This window comes from Gymnoscopelus microlampas (genome assembly GCF_963454915.1).
Source record: "Gymnoscopelus microlampas genome assembly, chromosome: 17".
Classification (NCBI taxonomy): domain Eukaryota; kingdom Metazoa; phylum Chordata; class Actinopteri; order Myctophiformes; family Myctophidae; genus Gymnoscopelus; species Gymnoscopelus microlampas.
The window spans coordinates 45,410,221-45,429,444 of record NC_139954.1 but is presented as its reverse complement, the minus strand read 5'-3'; the positions used below and the strand labels follow the sequence as shown (position 1 = coordinate 45,429,444).

Sequence of the window (19,224 nt, the reverse complement as noted above, 5' to 3'; positions counted from 1 at the left end):
TAACAAGGTTGGTTGACAACTGTGTGCAAAGAGGCTGTGTTTTCAGATCAGCTACAGTTGTCTGAGAGTTGTCCAGTTAACAAATTAACAAGAACGGATGACAGCTGTGTGCAATGAGGCTGTGTTTTCAGATCACCTGCAGTTGTCTGAGAGTTGTCCAGTTAACAAATTAACAAGAACGGATGACAGCTGTCTGAGAGTTGTTCATTGTTGGTTGGCGGAGCCCGGGATCGAACCCGCAACCCGTGGCATAACAGAAACACATGGCTACTAGACATGCAAATCACATGCAAATATGCATGAGACATGCAAAGGAGGGACCCTCCCCGATTTGATCACGTGACAGGGCTCGTCCAATGGCTTCGCAGGACGGAAAGCACTACGGTATGACCGATCCCCTGAGAGACACGGGGAGAACATGCAAACTCCACACAGAGTAGGCCCTTTCACCAACCCCACCTAGGGTATGGGCGCTGATGACGCGGAGGAGAAGACACGCCACCAGCGCCCACAGCATCCCCAGCGGGAATCGAACCCAGGACCTTCTTGCTGTGAGGCGACATCGCTACCGACTGCGCCACCGTGACCCCTTGTTTTCAAGTGTTTTCCAAGTGCAACTTTATTCCAGCAAGTGGTAAGTGTTGTATACTTTTCTTGACCTAGTATTTTGTGAAACGTTGTCAAGTATGGCAAGCCGAATGTATTTGTAAACGCAGAATTCATACACAAAGGCAATATCAATATTCTTCTATATACATGCGTCAGAGACGCCATGCCTTCCTAAATCCCTTTGAACAGAAATGGTTTCCAAACCACTTACATTCCCAGAACATATTCTCTAGTTATTTTTTTCAATCCTTAATTCGTTGCTCTGTTTTCACAGAAGCAGACATTTGTCTTGGACAGGTGAATTTATTTCCGAAGCATTACATCTCAGATTTATTTAAAGGTAGGGTAAGTGATTTTCTTTGGTCAAAATAAGTGTTAAATAGCTCTATATTGTGATAGTACTCATTGCTATAGAGTGTTTGTTCAGTAAAAGGAGTCTCCTCCTTGTCTCTCCAGCTCTTTATAAAACAGAAAATGCATTTTCGTTTCAGTTTCAGTTTCATTTCCAATGTCATCCAATCAGGATAGAGAACTCAATCAGGATATAGATTAAACAAGTGAAATTGGAAGTGATGACACTAAGAAATGAGCAGACAAAATTGGAAGTGGAACACTATACAAATTAAGCTTAAAAATGGGTACTTTCTCCTGATTGGCTGAGATTTTGACACCTACCGGAAAATGTATTTTCTGTTTATTAAAGAGCTGGAGAGACAGGGAGACTCCTGTTTCTGAAAACACACTCTATAGCAATGATTACTATCAGAATATAGTATTTTAACCTTTTAACAAAATACTTTTTGTTTTAACCAAATAATATCACTTACCCTACCTTTAATAAATAATGCGTCTCTTCATGCCCGACAACTTTCGTGGTCTGACTTTTGACCTCTGACCTTTAGATCGCCCACCATTTTGAATTGTATGAAAAACAGCCATTGGCTCATAACTTCTACATTTTTTCACTTATGGAAAATCCGCCGCTTTTGTTTTGTCAGCAAAGGTCCTAAGTTCATGTGTAAAATGTTTTGTGCAGATTACTCAAAAATCCCAGGAGGAAATAGATTTTAACTATTGCAGTTTTATGAAAATTATTCATCTGCCCCTAACACATACATGCAAGACTCACATTTCTTTGAAACGTTGCAGTTATGTAGTCATTCCAAATATCACTGAAACCAATCTCACTCCAATTGGCCAAAGGGGGGCGCTATAGCAATTTTTTGAAAATGTAAACTTTAAACAGGCAAAAGTCATGCCTCGTTTGGCCGAAAGTCGTGAAACTTGCTTACACTATCGCTTTGACCAGTAAGCTCCGCCCTTAGATTGTCCGCAATTTTGAAAAACACTTAAACCCAGGATTTTTCAGCTATTTGCGTGAAACTGTATCATCTGTCTGATCTCCTTTTTCACAGGTCCTTGTCTGTTGGTCCAATGGCGTCTCCCTTAAATGAGTGCTTTACAATCTCATGGTCGCCAGTTCAAGCCTCACTTGATGCAGACTTCATTTAAGTTGAATTGCAAACAACATGACTGTATCAATGAATACATGTGCAAATGGTAAAGATAACCTGAAATGCTTATTTGAGAGTACGTTTTTTTCAATCTATGACATACTTCATTCTGAAAATAGCCGATCTACAATCTCAAAACTTTTCAGATAGCAACGTGTTTCTGAGCTTGTAGATCGGCTGCTTTCACCGTTTTCGGTTGCGAGGAGACATACAATTTCTCTATTGGCAAATGGTTTGTGAACGAGTGATCTTAGTGTTGGCTTGGTTCATGACAGAAGGCAAGAGTTTATGAACAGACAACATCAGCCTGGACAAAGCTATAGCACTATAGGTAGTGTTGCAGCCTATTTGTCCGAAGGTTGAGAGTTCGATTCCTGTTAATGGCAATAGGTTGAGATGTCCAATCAATCCATTCCATCTCTCTCTCTCATCAATCTATTCCGTTTCCATGTCTCTCTCTGCCCCGTATTATGTCTGCTTGCAGCTATATTTTCTTTAAGTCCTCACTTTACTCTCATCTGAGCACCCCCAAAATCACGTGGGGAGCAAGAATACCTCCCAACTGAGACGGACTGAAAAAACAAATGTAGGCTACACCCTTACATTTCTGGAGGTTACAAATAAACATAAACTACTTAGATCTCGACATAATCCTCTTATAATCCTCAATAATTTCTTTAGAATCTAGAAAGTGGAGATTATGGTATATACAATGAATGTTTTTAAAACAACAAAATCTTAGCCGTGGCCTCGATACAGTTGGCCCCCATAACTTGCATACCATGTTATCGTCTAGACAGTAGAATACGCCACCTGCTGCTACGAGCCTGACATTACAACTACGTGCACTCTCACCCACAGCTCTGCAGGCAAGACTAACATTATGTCACTGTCAAAACATGTAATGCCATGTGCTATATGTGAACGTCTGTGTATAGTATGGTTGGACTAACTTATTGGATTAACTTAGTCAGTGGTGTAAAGTAACTAAGTAACTAAGTAAGTACATATACTTACGTAGTTTCTGTACGCAAGTACTGAACTTAAGTGCAATTGAGGTATTGTTTTACTTTAAGATTTTGCAAATATCCATACTTCTACTCCACTACATCTCAGAGGAAAATATTGTACTCTTTACTCCACTACAATATGAAAACTTTAGTTTCTAGTTACCGTGTAGATTTTGATTATTACAAAACACATTAACCACTTCAGCCCTACTTGCCATTTGAAAATAGCAGATCTACAAGCTCACAATGCGTCGCGATTGTCAAATAAGTGTCAAGAATTGTCAACCGTTTAAAAAAAAGTTCACGTCACAAATAACGTGAGCTTGTAGATCGGATGTTTGTTTGTCGTATGACAAAGTATATAGAGAGCTCAAGTTGTTATCGCAGTGCAGGATTAGAGAAAAAAAACATAATTAACAATTAAGACATTAAATTGTATAGATGTATTTTTTATTTCCCAGCATTTTTTTTTCTTTTTTTTCTGAAAGACTCCAAGAACAAGTAACAGGGAAAAATGTATGTCTGAAGAAATAGTGCGTGAACACTACGAGGCATGACGCAATTAATCTAAATGTGGTTTCAACATTTTTTTTCTTATTATTTTCTTCTCTTTTGCTAATATCTGTACAGAATTCACTACTTTTTAAACTACACTGAACACTATAGGAGGGAGAGAGGGCCGAGCACTTGACCATCAGACATCGTTTCAACATGTTACTTGCCCCTTTGACCTGGGGAGGGGGGGAGGGGGGGGGGGAGGAAAACAAAACAAGGATACCAAAAAATATCAATGGCTTGGCTACCCCTAAAGTCCCAAGGGTTAGTCAGTCACTCGCTTTTTTTTCTTTTTCACCAATTATCTGAAAGTTCAACACACAATACAGAATGTTCTAGTCCTGTGTTCATTGGCTTAAAGTCCCTACCCGTTTAAAAAGGCAAATATATTATAAAAAAAATGGTTTCCTGTTTTATATTTGCAGTTTTGCTTTTTTTTTTTTTCAAAGGATGCATATATTTGTTTCGATGGGGATTTAAATAAATAGGTTCCTATGGAGACAAAAAGGCTACATTTCTTCACCTTTTTTTTTCTTTTCTTTTTTTGAAAAATTCTACATCAAATGAAAAGCAAAACAAATTATTAAAAATTAAAAAAGAAACAACAAAGACATATTCCTGTTACACCAAACAAAGCAACAAAAATACTCGTCTGAAATGGAAAAAAAAAATGCACTAGTCTAATTACAAAAAAAAAAGTTCAATATCGATTCAATTTGTGAAACCAAATCATATCATCAGGCTCGATTTTCCCCGTCTTTGGAAAAAAACACAAGCACACAAAACCGAATATGCTAGCAAGACAGGCCTGGCCGAGTCTTGGGCAACACATACTTTTGCTGATTTGTTTTCTGTGAAATACAAAATGTAAACATTGCAAAATAAATAGTGAAACTTGAGTGATGCAGGACCCATGCTCATGCTCATGACCCCGACACTAAGCTGCTGCATTTTTGTGTGTGTGTGCGTGTGTGTGTGTGTGTGTGTGTGTGTGTGTGTGTGTGTGTGTGTGTGTGTGTGTGTGTGTGTGTGTGTGTGTGTGTGTGTGTGTGTGTGTGTGTGTGTGTGTGTGTACACAATTTTGTTTGCATTTTTTTTTTCAAGTGCAAAAGCAAGATGACAAAAAGAATTTTGCTTGGATTCAAGTAACAGAAAAAAAAAAGAAAAAAAAACATACTAATGATACAAATATACTATCTTACAAGGTAGTGATATTCCCAATTTACAAAATGTACATGTATAATATTGACAAATGGGTTAAAATATTTTTTGATATGCTCGATTCTTGTATAGGTCCTTGTATTGTGTCCCCTTTACAGTGGCAGGGGACTGTGGGGGGGGCTTTGCATTCGTCCTCTTGGAGGTCTCCGCTTGTCACATTCACCGGTCTGAGCAGAGGCAGATGGAGGGGGGGGGGGGGGGAGGGGGGGGGGGGCAGAGAGAGAGGATGAGAGAGACAGAGAGAGAGGATGAGAGAGAGAGAGAAGGAAGGAGACAGAGAGAGAGAGAGAGAGAGAGAGAGAGGGGGGGGAGGAGGTGTTGCTATGTAACCTCCATTGCCAACGTCTCTGATATTCCATTCAAAAGTCTCTCTGGCTCATGGTTCTCCCTGCAAGATGAAAAGGATAGATTGATTGATTGATTGAACACTTTAATAGACAGAAATGTAAACAGCACGTGGTACAGTTAAGACATTAACCTTTTGACTGCCAATAGACGAGATTTCTCATCATATTTTGCAATGGCAAAAACACTGCCGCCACTGAGAGAACGACCAGATGTGTGTTTTCAGTGGGTTTTACGATAGAGGGCGCTCTTCCGCAGGCTGTGAATGATCCCAGGGTTCACCCAAGAAGAGTACATCAAGTGAACACAACAAAATGAAGCTGGTTTCGTTTCAGCGTTATAAACGTTTCTCTGCGTTCTGTTGTTTTTTGGCAAAAACAAGCCACATTCAACTGCCCATAACTATGGAGCGGATTATCCCGACCGCACGCTTTTTCCCCCCCTCAGATTCTCCGAGACCCCCGTACGTGTAATGCGGCGATCGCCGGGTGGATCGCTGTGAAAAAGTATATTCCATGATTTTTCAAAGGTTAGTAAAAACGCTCAGAATCGCTGGCAGTGGCTTGACGCCAGTGTTCATTTTGACAGCATTTTTTTTTATAGTTTTAGTCATAGTGTTTTGAATCAAATTCCATTTAGTTTTAGTCATATTTTACCGTTAGTTTAGTTTCAGTCGACTAAATATCATATCACTAAAATGTATTTTGGCGGTGCCTTGATGGCGTCGTAAAGGCTGATTTTACACAGTGCATGTTGAAAATAGTTTTCTCTCCTCGGTCATCACTGTTTAACATAAACCGTTCTAACTACAACATGGATGCCCCGTTTGACACGTGGTCTGCACTGGTAGACACAGGGACATGTGCACGATGTTTACAAACAGTGCATCGCGCATTCTTAAGGATTTTAACGGGGTCTATGGCGACGTGAAAAAAACAAAAAACAACAATAAAACCTTGGCACTGGCGAGTACATTATGAGATTAACCTCTGGCGGTGGATGTGTTAAAGAGTTAAGGCTCAAAGGACGACACAAATAAAAGTCTCTGGTGCGTTTACCTGGCGAGGGTGGCGACGGCGCTCGCGGGCGTGACCTTGGGCACGCGGTCCAAGGTGGCGACGGTGGCGACGGTGGCCAGCTTTAAGGCAGACGGCAGGGTGGTGGGAGCGGAGGGCCGGGTGGCGCTGTGGTGGTGGTGGTGGTGGTGGTGGTGGAGGAGGGGGTGGTGGGGGACCGCCGGCGACACGGCGCTCCCGTGGGACCCCCCCCCCCTGCTGTGGTTGTTGTTGGGCAGAGACTGCGGCGGTGGCACGGAGGACGACGAGGAGGACGAAGAGGAGGAGGAGTGAGCGGGCAGCAGCGGACCAGCGCCGCTGGAGGAAGATGGCCGGCCGCCTGCCGCCGCCGCCACGCCCATCTGAGACGTGGTGGTGGTGCTGGTGGAGTGAGGCGGTCTGGGGGTCCCTGTGTGGACCACACAGAGTCACTCATGTTACAAAAAAAACAAACAAGAAATGACCAAAGTCATAATAAAGCTGCATGCGGCAGGCTTTTTTTTGCCCCAATCTTTTCATAGACCTGATTACTTGTTTTTTGGATTGCTTGTTTCTCTCGCCAAACCTGGCAACATTTAGCGTGACAGAATCTGCGACGCGAAACGCTGTAATGTTTTTTTATATAAGTGGTGGCAACATTTTTTGACACCACACGGGTCTTCCCAACAATAGCTAAGATTGAAGTCAGTGTGAACATGGCCAAATAATAACTTAATAGCCAAACTAGGTCTAATGAAGCACGCTAGCATTTAGGCTAACCCTCCGGCCTGAGGCTCTCTCCCTTTCTCTCTCTCTGCTGCAAAGAAGGAGAGGCGGGTGCTGCAAAGGGCCGTCTCCCCATTGGCTTAAACGGGGGGACGTGTGAAGGACAGCCAGGACAGCCAATGACAAATAGGTGTCAAAGGAGGAGAGGCGGGTGCTGCAAAGAGCCGTCTCCCCATTGGCGGGAAGTGTGAAGGACAGCCAGGACAGCCAATGACATTTAGGTGTCACTCAGGTGTCGGACTAGGACTAGTGCTGTCTGTAGAGCCGCTAGCTTTCAGCAAGCGGCTAAAAAAGGTCGAAGAACAACAAGGTGTCAAACGACACCTTCGTTATTTGCTGGATTCATGGACAGAAAAGTCATCGACTTGTTATAACCCGTTCAGACCGGGGAACGCATCCGTGTCATTTTATACATTTCCTTGGCTATTCAAAGATAGCAGATCTACAAGCTCGTATCGCGGCAGCTTGTAGATCGGCTATTTTTGAAAAATCATGAAAATTTGTGCAAATCTTAGAATACATGTATATTATAAGTGTATTAACTCAAATCTTTGCTTCTGGGGGATTCTACAGTTTGTTTGTTTTTTAAAGTATGTTGCTATATTCAGTGGTTCTCAAACATTTTTCCATGTCAAGGACCCCCAAAATTATATGTATTTGACCGCAGACCCCCCCCCCCCCCCCCCCCCCCCCCACATTTTTTTTTGAATAGCCAAAGAAATCTAAAATGACACAGATGCCTTCCCGGATTGAACATTCGTCCAATACTGTCACTTCCCCATGCCAAAACCCTGGTTCATGCTTTCATCACTTCAATGCTTACAGACTACTGTCTGTAATGCCCTCTTCTCCGGTTTACCATCAACAAATGGCCTTAACCCATTGAGACCTGGAACTGTGTCATTTTTAGATTTGAGCTAAAAAAGCATTATTTTACACTTTGGGCTATTCAAAAATAGCAGATATACAAGCTCATAGCGCGGCACCGAGTGCCGCGCTATGAGCTTGTAGATCTGCTATTTTTGAAAGATTGTGAAAATGTGTGCAAATCTTTGAAATATTTATATTTCTTAAGCGAACATTTTTAACTCAAATCTTTGCTTCTGGGGGGTCCCTGGAACAACATATTTTGATGGGGGTCCGCGGCCAAATACATATAATTTTGTGGGTCCTTGACATAAAAAAAGATTGAGCATCATTGATATAGAAACATACGTTTTTCAGAAAACTGTTCAGCTATAGGAGACATGTAGAATCGGCTTCATGTCTCAATGGGTTAAGACTAGTCCAAAATGAAGCAGCTAGAGTACTAACTAGAGAAAGGGAAATTTGATCACATCACACCAACACTCATAGCACTGCACTGGCTGTCGATGCAGGCCAGAGCCGACATCAAGGTACTACTCCTGACCTATACAGCCTTGAACGGACTTGCTCCATCCTACATGTCCAGTCTAATAAAACCTTATATCCCTGAACATCCACTACGTTCCCATGGATGCTGGTCTCCTCACAGTCACAACAAATAATAAAATAACAGTTGGGGGGCAGAGCATTCACACATCGTGCCCCCCCCCCCTCCATCTCTGCAATGCTCTCACTAGTTGTTAGAGATGCCGACTCTCTGGGCATGTTTAAATCTTTTTTTCCCTGCTTTATGGTTTCCCCTAGTTTTATTGAAGGTATTGCTACGTGGTTTATTGCTACGTTCTTGCCCTGTGGTTTTAAATATAGTTTAAAATGTATTTTCTTATCTTCTTTTTTTTTGTCGTTCTGTACTTTTTCAGAACTGTGCACAGCCTGCATGGTAATTGTTTGACCATGCATGCGGGCACATTTTACTGTGTTTCTTGGCTACTATGTCTTTTTTAGCGGCGCTAGCGAGCGGATCCTGCTCTATACCTGACTTTGTCCGTGTTCACCGTCAACGTTCTGATTGGTCAGGTGCGTCAACAAAGTGATTGGTCAAGCTTCACGTGACACGTGGCTATAAACACATTATAAACACATATCGATGACAAAATGTATCAAAGGCGCCGCTACCTTCACACAGGGTGTGATTTTTTGTTGTATGACCTGTTGTGAATTGTACAGAGACCCCTTGGGGTGATGTTGCACTATAAATACTGAATTGGTTAACCCATTAAGACCTGGATCGCATCTGTGTAACTTTTTTGATTTGAGCTAAAAAGCATTATTTTACACTATGGCTATTCAAAAATAGCAGATCTACAAGCTCATAGCTTGTAGATCTGCTATTTTTGAAAAATCATGAAAATGTGTGCAAATCTTTGAATATATTGTTTTAAAGCGAACATTTTTAACTCAAATCTTTGCTTCTGGGGGGTCCCTGGAACAAAATATTTTGAGATGGGGGTCCACGGCCAAATACATATACGTTTGGGGGTCCTTGAAATGGAAAAAATTGAGCACCACTGATATAGAAATATATGTTTTTTCAGAATACTGTTGGGATTTAGAAGACAATTGTAGAATCTGCTTCAGGTTTCAATGGGTTAAAGTCGGTGCATGTGTATAGCATTAGAATGAGCCGGTGAGTTGGTACCTGAAGGATAGAGGACACCGTTGACACTGGTTTTGTGGGGTTTGTTCTCGTTGTTGACGTGGCCGAGGGGCGAAGCGTTGATCACGGCCGACGCGGCGAAGTGGGCACTGGCCGAGTCCAGGGTCTTGGACGTGCCGTCGTTGGAACTGGCGGTCTGAACGGAGAAGACAGAACGGGTCAAGAACCAGTGGTGGGGAAAAAAGTACTCACAATGTTTTACTTAAGTAAACGTATCAATACTGCAGAAATACTCGGTTACAAGTAAAAGTAAGGGATTCAAAATCTGCGAAATAACTAGTAACTAAAGTATTCAAATAATTGTAATGGATTAAAAGTACAATATTTGCCTCTGAGATGTAGTGGAGTAGAAGTATTGAAAATGGGAAATACTCCAGTGAAGTAAAAGTTCCTCAAAAGTGTACTTAAGCACAGTACTTAAGTAAATGTACTTAATTACTTTACACCACTGTCAAGAACATTAGACAGACTAATAGTAATCACATCCACAGAACGCAGACATGTACCAACTAACGCCATTAGTTACACTACTCCAAGAATGAGTCACCTGGCTCCAGTCAATTAAGTACAGCGTGAGTAAGAGTGTAGGGATGCAACCATGCATTATTTTATCCATTATTTTTTTGATTAATTGAATAATCGAGAAGCACATTTTTCCAAAAATTGTTTAATTTTATATCAAGGAATTGATATTAATAATCAACTAAATCGATTAGTTCTGATTAACCAATTAAGTACTAGTTTCAAACAAAAGGAGAAAGAGAAGCACATTTTTCCAAAAAATTGTTTAATTTTATATCAAGGAATTGATATTAATAATCAACTAAATCGATTAGTTCTGATTAACCAATTAAGTACTAGTTTCAAACAAAAGGAGAAAAAATAGCAGATCAACAAGCTCACAACGTGTTGCGATGCAACGCGCTGTGAGCTTGGAGATCTGCTATGTTTGACATTTTAAGTATCAAAAAATATAGACTTACCCCCCAAAAATCTATAAATTACAATAACTGTTGCACCCCTACAAGAGCGCGTGTGTGTGTGTGTGTGTGTGTGTGTGTGTGTCTGTGTGTGTGTGTGTGTGTGTGTGTGTGTGTGTGTGTGTGTGTGTGTGTGTGTGTGTGTGTGTGTGTGTGTGTGTGTACCTGTGTGTTGTGGCGTTGTTGTTGTTGTTGCTGCAGTGAGGAATGCTTGGAGGGGGGAGGGGTAGCCTGCTGCTGCTGCAGCTGTGCCAGCTGTTGTTTCTGCATCTGAGCCAGCTGCTGTTGATGGTTGTGGTACTGCTCCTCTGTGATGCCCCCTGGTGGTGACACAGGGAGAGAACATGCTCAATAAAAGGTTTTGGCTGAGACAAGAAAAGAAAGACATGCCGGGCATCTCCAGGTTTACTTCCCGTGTCTGCGTGACATAGGTGGCTCTGACCTTTTTAGGAGAGCGGAAGCAGGTTGGAGTCGATTAAGTTAACCCTTTAAGACCTGAAGCCGATTCTACATGTCTCCTAAATCCCAACAGTTTTCTGAAAAACGTATGTTTCTATATCAGTGGTGCTCAATCTTTTTCATGTCAAGGACCCCCAAAATGATATGTATTTGGGCGTGGACCCCCATCAAAATATGTTGTTCCAGGGACCCCCCAGAAGCAAAGATTTGAGTTAGAAATGTTCGCTTTAAAAATATATGTATTCAAAGATTTGCACACATTTTCACGATTTTTGAATAGCCAAAGAGTAAAATAAAGCTTTTTAGCTCAAATCTAAAAATGACAAAGTTCCAGGTCTTAATGGGTTAATAGACTAGGTTAATAGTATTAACCCATTAAGACCGGGAAAGCATCCCGTGTCATTTTAGATTTATTTGGCACCGAGAATTTCGTGTCTACAATTGGGATGGTCTATCTATCTAAATCAACCATCTTTGGCTTTAGCAATGAAATATAATACAGAGGTCATGGGAAATCGCTGCAGTAACGGGGCGAAATGCTCAAAGTATGAGATTTGTTTTTCAATCTAGACCTTATTAACCACTTTCAATCTGGCATCTGGGACATAATAGGCATCTTCCATTTTCTCAAAATGTTCACCCAGAATAGGGATGCTAGGGTTCATATGGTTAAACCCTGTAAGACTTCCCAGTGAGCCATGGTCGGCTATTAGACCTCTGTCTAAAACCGGGTTGTAACTGGTCTAAAAGTTAAAGTTTTTTCAACGTCTAAGCTTAGCCTAGACGTTGCTTAGCTGTTTTTTAAGTGTCTATATATAGACGTCATTTCAACAGCTATAATATAGACGGTCTATATATATATATGCTTAAAAAAACAGCTAATGAACGTCTAAGCTAAGAATAGACGTTGAAAAAACGTTATAACCCGGTTTTGGCGTAGCTGCTAAGACGTATTTTAGACGTAGAATAGCCCGCAAAATGCTGATTCATTGATGTCACATTCAATGAACATTCATTTATGCACATTTATGAATGCCGGGAATCACTTTAATGTGGTCTGGATTGAAAAACAAATGAACCCATCCTTAAAATAGAAAATGTGCTCCTCGGAGCACAGGTCTCCGCCAGTACTGTTTCTGATTAATCCTGTCTTACCTATTTATATTACATATTGTCACTTGTCACTTGACCAATGTTAGCTTGGCTGAGACGGACACACACACGGAGGGTAAAACTCTCCTGGCGGAGACAAAAAAATCGCACCCCATTCATATTTAGAAACAACAGTGGTCATCAGTGATGGAAGCTCACTTCAAAAAATATAAAAGATTTTTTGAAGTGCGTGGTGTTATTAATAGGTTTTTATTTCATCATGCATCTCGTTAGACAATCTAAGCATTGGTGACAACATATTGTCATGTGTCACTTGACCAATGTTAGCTTGGCTCAGACGGACACACACACGGACGGACGAAAACATACTCTCCACCATACTGGCGGAGACAACTAACATACAGAAAGAATGATGTCCTCTGCCCTGCTGGATTGTGCAGTATAGTTAATGGAGATACAAATTAAAACTTTTGATTTCTCTGGAGTGTTTCCAGCCATAGAATCTGACTCAGTGAGTGCGTTCTTCAAAAGCACCCAGCATCATCCACCCACACACACCCCCACACACACCCACACACACAAAGCTTGTCTGGTCTCGGAGCTGTGAATTGACCAAGGCTGTGACATAAGAGGGAAGTTTCAGCACATAAAAAATGCCACGACAGCTCTAAACCAGCGGTGGCTGACTGGAACGATACGAACAGGAAAACCACAGACAAACGCCTGACCTCGACTAACTTCTTGTCTCTGACCGAGACCACAGAATGTAGAACGTCTCCGTGTACTTTGAGTAGATAATGGGAAGCATGAAACGGCCGTGTTTTAGCAGTGTGGTACAAGTAGGGATGTCCGATTTTATCGGCCTCCCGATATTATCGGCCGATATTAGCATAAAAATTGATATCGGGAAAATATCGGTATCGGTTTTTGAAAAAAAAAAAAATTTTTTTTTTTTTTTTTTTTTTTTTTTGCTTTATAAATAAGTTACAGGAGTTCTTACTGTATATGGTGTGTGTGATATGAAATTTGAGCTTACCCTAATCACAATAATCCCCGCATATATCGGTATCGGTTGATATCGGTATCGGTAATTAAGAGTTGGACAATATCGGTATATCGGTTATCGGTAAAAAAGCCAATATCGGACAACCCTAGGTACAAGTGCCTGACAAATTGACAATGTTGTCTGAATCTGAAGTAAGCAGTGGTGGAAAAAAGTGCTCAGATGTTTTACTTAAGTAAAAGTAGCAATACCACGATATAAAAATACTTACGTTAAAGTAAAAGGCCTGCATGTGTTCAAAATGTTACTTGAGTAAAAGTACCAAAGTATTGGCATCAAAATATACTTAAAGTAGCAAAAGTAAAAGGACTAAAATGTTTGAAAATAGCAGATCTACGCGTCGCAATGCGACGCGTTGTGAGCATTTTCTAAGATAAGGAACAGAGGACATGCAATTTCAGACTGAACTTCAGTTGTACTAATAGAACTGGTACAAATGGACAGACGAGGGCTTCCATCAAATGCAATACTTTTGATACTTGCAACAGAACAGAGTGCATCGTGTAAAATTGCGAATTGTGATGCGTCAGGTTAGCTGGGATTGGTTCGTTTCATCTAGTTAAACCCGATATACACTTCGTAGACCGGGGTCCCCCAGGGGTCCTTCCTTACTTGGTCCCCTTCTTTTCCCCGTCAACACCTAATCGCTTTGCCAAAAATAGCCGATTGACTTTGTCCCGCAGATCAGCTATTTTGCAGAACGTTCGCCTATTATCGCACTGAACATTTGCCTATTCTGAAATGCCTGGAATAGGGACATGCATTTTTTTTTATTAATTGTTTTGCTTTGACATCTTTATTGATCATGAAAAAACATTTAACGCTGCCATTTAAATCAGTGGTTCTCAACTAGTTGCCCGGGGACCACCAGTGGTCCTTGAGGGGGTTCCCAGCAAAAGATGTTAATACATTTTCACCCCTTTATCCATATTGTATACGTTGGCTATTCGAAAATGTTAAAAAATAGCAGATCTACAAGCTCGCAACGCGGCACAAAGTGACGCGCTGTGAACTTGTAGATCTGCTATTTTTTTAACATTTTCAAAAAATCTTGAAAGTCTTTAAAGAATTGTGTATAATTTAGCATTTCTTTTAACACAAATCTTATCTTCTGGGGGTCCCTGGCACAAAAGAAATTCAGATGGGGGTCCCCGCAGCCAGATGTATATCAATTTAGGGGTTCTTGGCATGAAAAAGGTTGAAAAACCACTGGTTTAACCCATTAAGACCTGGAACTGTGACATTTTTAGATTTGAGCTAAAAGGCATTATTTTACACTATGGGCTATTCAAAAATAGCAGATATACAAGTTCATAGCGCGGCACCGAGTGCCGCGCTACAAACTTGTAGATCTGCTATTTTTGAAAAATCTTGAAAATGTGTGCAAATCTTTGAATATATATATTTTTAAAGCGAACATTTTAACTCAAATCTTTGCTTCTGGGGGGTCCCTGGAACAAAATATTTTGATGGGGGTCCGCGGCTAATTACATATCATTTTGGGGGTCCTTGACATGAAAAAGATTGAGCACCACTGATATAGAAACATACGTTTTTCAGAAAACTGTTGGGATTTAGGAGACATGTAGAATCGTCTTCAGGTCTCAATGGGTTAAATGGTTCATGGGAGTATAGTCGCGGCGACTCACCTGAGCTGCCGTTCTTGACGTTTGGCAACAGCGGACCCCCGGTCGGCCTGCCGTCCAACGGGGGGGGTCTCCCCGTCCTGCTGTCGCCGACGGCCTGGCTCTGAGGCGGCCGCGGTCTGAAGCAGCGCCACCTCAAGGCCTGGATGTTGCTGAGGATGTCCGCCAGGGAGGAGGCCGCGGCGGCCGCGCTGGAGGAGGGGGAGGAGGAGGAGTCTGGCAGGTCCGTGGCTCCTCCTCCGGTGCGGGAGGAGGAGGACACAGGACAAGGCGAGGAGGACGAGGAGAGGACCTCTGGGTCTAGCTGCTTGAGAACCGCGTCCAGGCCGGAGGACGCCCGGTCCAGGTTCACCCTGAGAGAGAGAGACGGTTCAGAGATGATTAGGAATAGCTGGGATTGGTTGACTTAGTTAAAGGGATAGTTCACCCCCAAAATAATTTTCTTTCTATGGATTAGTCACCCCATGGAGACTATTTTTTAGTTTTTGTCGCATTCCTAAGCCAAATAATTTGATGACCGGCAGTGGTTCCGGTAGGGGACACAAATGATTCAAATTATTGGCTTAGGAATGCAACAAAAAACAAAAAATATCCATGAATGCAAGTCTCCATGGGGTGACTAATCGATAGAAAATACGTTTTTTTTTGTGAACTATCCCTTTAAACCCTATATACACTTCTTAGACCGTATCAAGTATTTAGAGCAGTGATGTAAGAAAAAGAAAAAAAAAGGCCAACACAGTTTTTTTTCTATGTTGTCGGTTATCCGCTGTTATAACCATAGCATGAGGTCATAAAATGCTGAAACGCTGAGGAAGGCCCACGTGCCAAAACGCGTCCGTTTCTGTAGACTGCTGCTGGGGATCATTAAATCATTGGTTCTCAAAGTGGGGTCCGGGGACCCCCAGGGGTCCTTGAGGGAGTTCCAGGGGGTCCCCAGCTAAATGATATATTAGGCACCAAATGGACCCTTATGGATCTGTAACTCTGAGAGTGTACAAATGGAACCAAATGGACCCTAACGGGTCCATTTGGTTCCATTTGTACACTCTCAGAGTTACATTGACATAGATTTTACAATATAAATTGCGGTCCAAGTGGTAAAAATGCCATTAAATGGGGGTCTGTAGCCCTAATGCATGTCAAACTGGGGGTCCTGGAAATTAAAATGGTTGAGAATCGCTGCTAGAGCCGTCAAAAATCTTCTCTTATGGGGGTCCCTGGCATATCTTTTCAAATGGGGGTCCGCGGGCTAATAAGTGTCCATTTGGGGGTCCTTGACATGAAAAAGTTTGAGAACCACTGCATTAAATACTCCTAAAACTTTTTCCAGAGAGTGCGGATGTTTCTTTTGTTTTGTGCATATTGTCAAGAATCTGCAGCTACTTTAACCTCAAGACCTTTGCCCTTTGAGTTGAGCGTGCCACTCCATTGCAGGGCACATCACAAGAGTCATCATCTCTGAGTTGTGTGTATCGCAACCAGTGGCGTGCACAGACATTTTGAGGGGCAGGTGCTCAAGTAAATTATACTTTTTTTTGTTTACTTGGTCTGCTCTTTTTTCCCTCAACACCTATACCTCTTAGCCAAAAATGGCAGATCTACAAGCCCACAACGCCTCGCAGCGCGAGGCGTTGTGGGCTTGTAGATCTGCTATTTTTGGCTAAAGTTCTCCTCAGAAAAGGGATGCAAGGTTTCGAGTGGTTATGATAAAAAGAAAAATCATATCACATAAAGATTTGGCGGACCCCCTGTAGTAACTCTGAGGACCCCTAGGGGTCCCGGACCCACTGTTGAAGACCCCTGCTGTAAACTGAAAAAGGGGCACTTCTGGTCAAGAGGGCAAAGGGCAGGTGCTCTAGCACCACCTAGAGTCTATCTGTGCACGTCCCTGATCGCAACAGACGCCAGTGCTTGAATGCACGCCGGCCATATAGGTACTGTATGGCCATATTAGAGTCTACAACGCAAGCAAGTGTTCAGATAAAAATTAAACAGTCATTTGTCTTTCTGGAAATGCTTCTCACCGCCTTGTGGTTTCCTATTTGTCACAGCCTTTAGTTTATTTTAGAAGCCAAGCTATTCAAAACAAAAGTGAAACTTTATATATAGAAGAACACTTAATGTTCTGCTTGCTGGACATACTGATCACGCCCACCCCGAACCTCTGAAATGACGTCATATTGCAGTCTGGACCCAGCCGGCCCGAACGAACGTGGGCTGTAGAATGCATTGGGCTTCAGACTCGTGTAATTTGAAGGGCGTTCGAGTTATTTTGTCTTTATATAAATGTGTATTATGGTGTTAAAAGCCAGTTTGTTTGTAGACTAAAGTGGAATGTGTGTGTGTGTGTGTGTGTGTGTGTACCTGCAACAAATGTAATTAATTTGCATACTTCAACACATCGTTGGGGCAACAGTTTATTAATGTCTCCCAATTGTTTTCGTGATGAGTTTCAGTTTGTGGCAGTAGTAGGCTAAGACAGGGGTCTTCAACCTTTTCATGCCAAGGAATCCCTAGCTGAGAGAGAGATAAAGCAGGGACCCCCTACTCTATATTGTATAAAATTGTGTTTCAGATTTTTTTTTTACTTAGTCTGCCCTTTTTTCCCCTCTACACCTAAAGCCTCTTTGCCAAAAATAGCCGATCTACAAGCTCTCAACGCCTCGCAGCGCGAGGCGTTGTGAGCTTGTAGATCTGCTATTTTTGGCTAAAGTTCTCCTCAGAAAAGGGGATGCTAGGGTTCAGAGTGGTTAAGGTAAAAAAAAAAGAAATATCACACAAAGATTTGGTGGACCGCCTGTAGTAACTCTGAGGACCCCCTAGGGGTCCCGGACCCCCTGTTGAAGACCCCTGGGCTAAGAGAAGGCAGTCAGTAGGCCAGCCCATGAAGGCTCCATTACATTACTTATAGTAGTCAATCATATGGCAAAAAAAAGTAACATTATAACATAACAGCCTACATCCACAGCCTGTCTGAAATCAACATGAGGAGCCAAGCCTACATGATCAGAATCCTGGTAAAAAAGAGACGGATTAGGCATTCGAGAATATTATTATTGCCCAATGAAAAAATAATAAATAATACATTAATTAGGTGTGTAACGAGACGTGTATTCACATTGAACCATTCAGTAGGAGGCTTTCTGTCCGTCACGCACTATGAATTGAATGGTAGACTTTCAGTTTTGTCTTTAACCCATTAAGACCTGAAGCCGATTCTACATGTCTCTATATCACGTTTCTATATCAGTGGTGCTCAATCTTTTTCATGTTAAGGACCCCCAAAATGATATGTATTTGGCCGCGGACCCCCATCTCAAAATATTTCGTTCCAGGGACCCCCAGAAGCAAAGATTTGGGTTAAAAAATGTTCGCTTTAAAAATATATATATTCAAAGATTTGCACACATTTTCACGATCTTTCAAAAATAGCAGATCTACAAGCTCATAGCGCGGCACTCGGTGCCGCGCTATGAGCTTGTATATCTGCTATTTTTGAATAGCCAAAGTGTAAAATAATACTTTTTTGGTCAAATAAAAAATTACACCTGCGTTCCAGGTCTCAACGGGTTAATCAACTTCTCTGCATACAGTATCATAATAAACGCAGAGGTCAAAGTTGTGTTGAGGCACTGAACACCGGCCTTACAGACTATTTGTTAACCTCTAAAGGCTAATCTCTACTTTTCTGCACAACTTTTTCGTCAGGCTTGACTAAAAATGACGTATTTTCAACACAGACACGTTTGTTCAAGTGACACGTTCCAGTTAACACATTGGGTGCCAAAACCGTATATATACTGTTTTTGAAAAAAAAAAATGAAAAAAAAAAAAGTTTTTTTTTTTGTTTTCCCATTTTTTTTTCTTTTTTCCTCCATAGCAACAGGAGATATCATTTTTCGAAGATTTAGACTCCCATCCACTTCCTGGTTAACTTATGACTTCAAAAGCCTGTATCTCGGCTCCTGTGTACTTTTTTTTTTTTCCAATGTATTTTTGACTATTTTCAACTGGCTGCAACTATGGAACGGATTTCCGAATGTTTTTTAATTTTTTTCCCCCGATTGTACGAGACCTCTATATAATGAATGGATGCTTTTTTTTACATGGATTTGCTCGTCGTGGATTCTAGAGCTTTAAACAGTAACGCGCAGTCAATGTGGAGAATGCTGGCACCCAATGTAAGTTGTTATGAAAAATGCTGGCACCCCATGTGTTAAAAGCAACGCCATGTTGTCGCGAGACCCCCCCCCTCCCTTGTCGAAAAGGGTGGTATAAATCCATCTTTGACAGTCGGCACAG

The 19,224-nt window shown here is 41.7% G+C and overlaps 1 protein-coding gene across 1 annotated transcript in view; it reads right to left on the bottom strand.

Annotated features, from left to right (window-relative positions):
* Positions 1 to 4,748: 4,748 nt before the first annotated feature.
* The window catches only part of epc2 (enhancer of polycomb homolog 2), a 39,891-nt gene continuing 25,415 nt past the window's right edge, over positions 4,749 to 19,224 (bottom strand). Inside the window, exons 10-14 of the mRNA XM_084084995.1 lie at positions 14,923 to 15,272; positions 10,804 to 10,958; positions 9,641 to 9,794; positions 6,313 to 6,718; positions 4,749 to 5,297 (exon numbers count right to left, since the gene is read on the bottom strand). Of these exons, the coding sequence (XP_083941121.1) occupies positions 5,231 to 5,297; positions 6,313 to 6,718; positions 9,641 to 9,794; positions 10,804 to 10,958; positions 14,923 to 15,272 (1,132 nt within the window). The 3' untranslated portion in view covers positions 4,749 to 5,230. The remainder of the gene's footprint in view (positions 5,298 to 6,312; positions 6,719 to 9,640; positions 9,795 to 10,803; positions 10,959 to 14,922; positions 15,273 to 19,224) is intronic.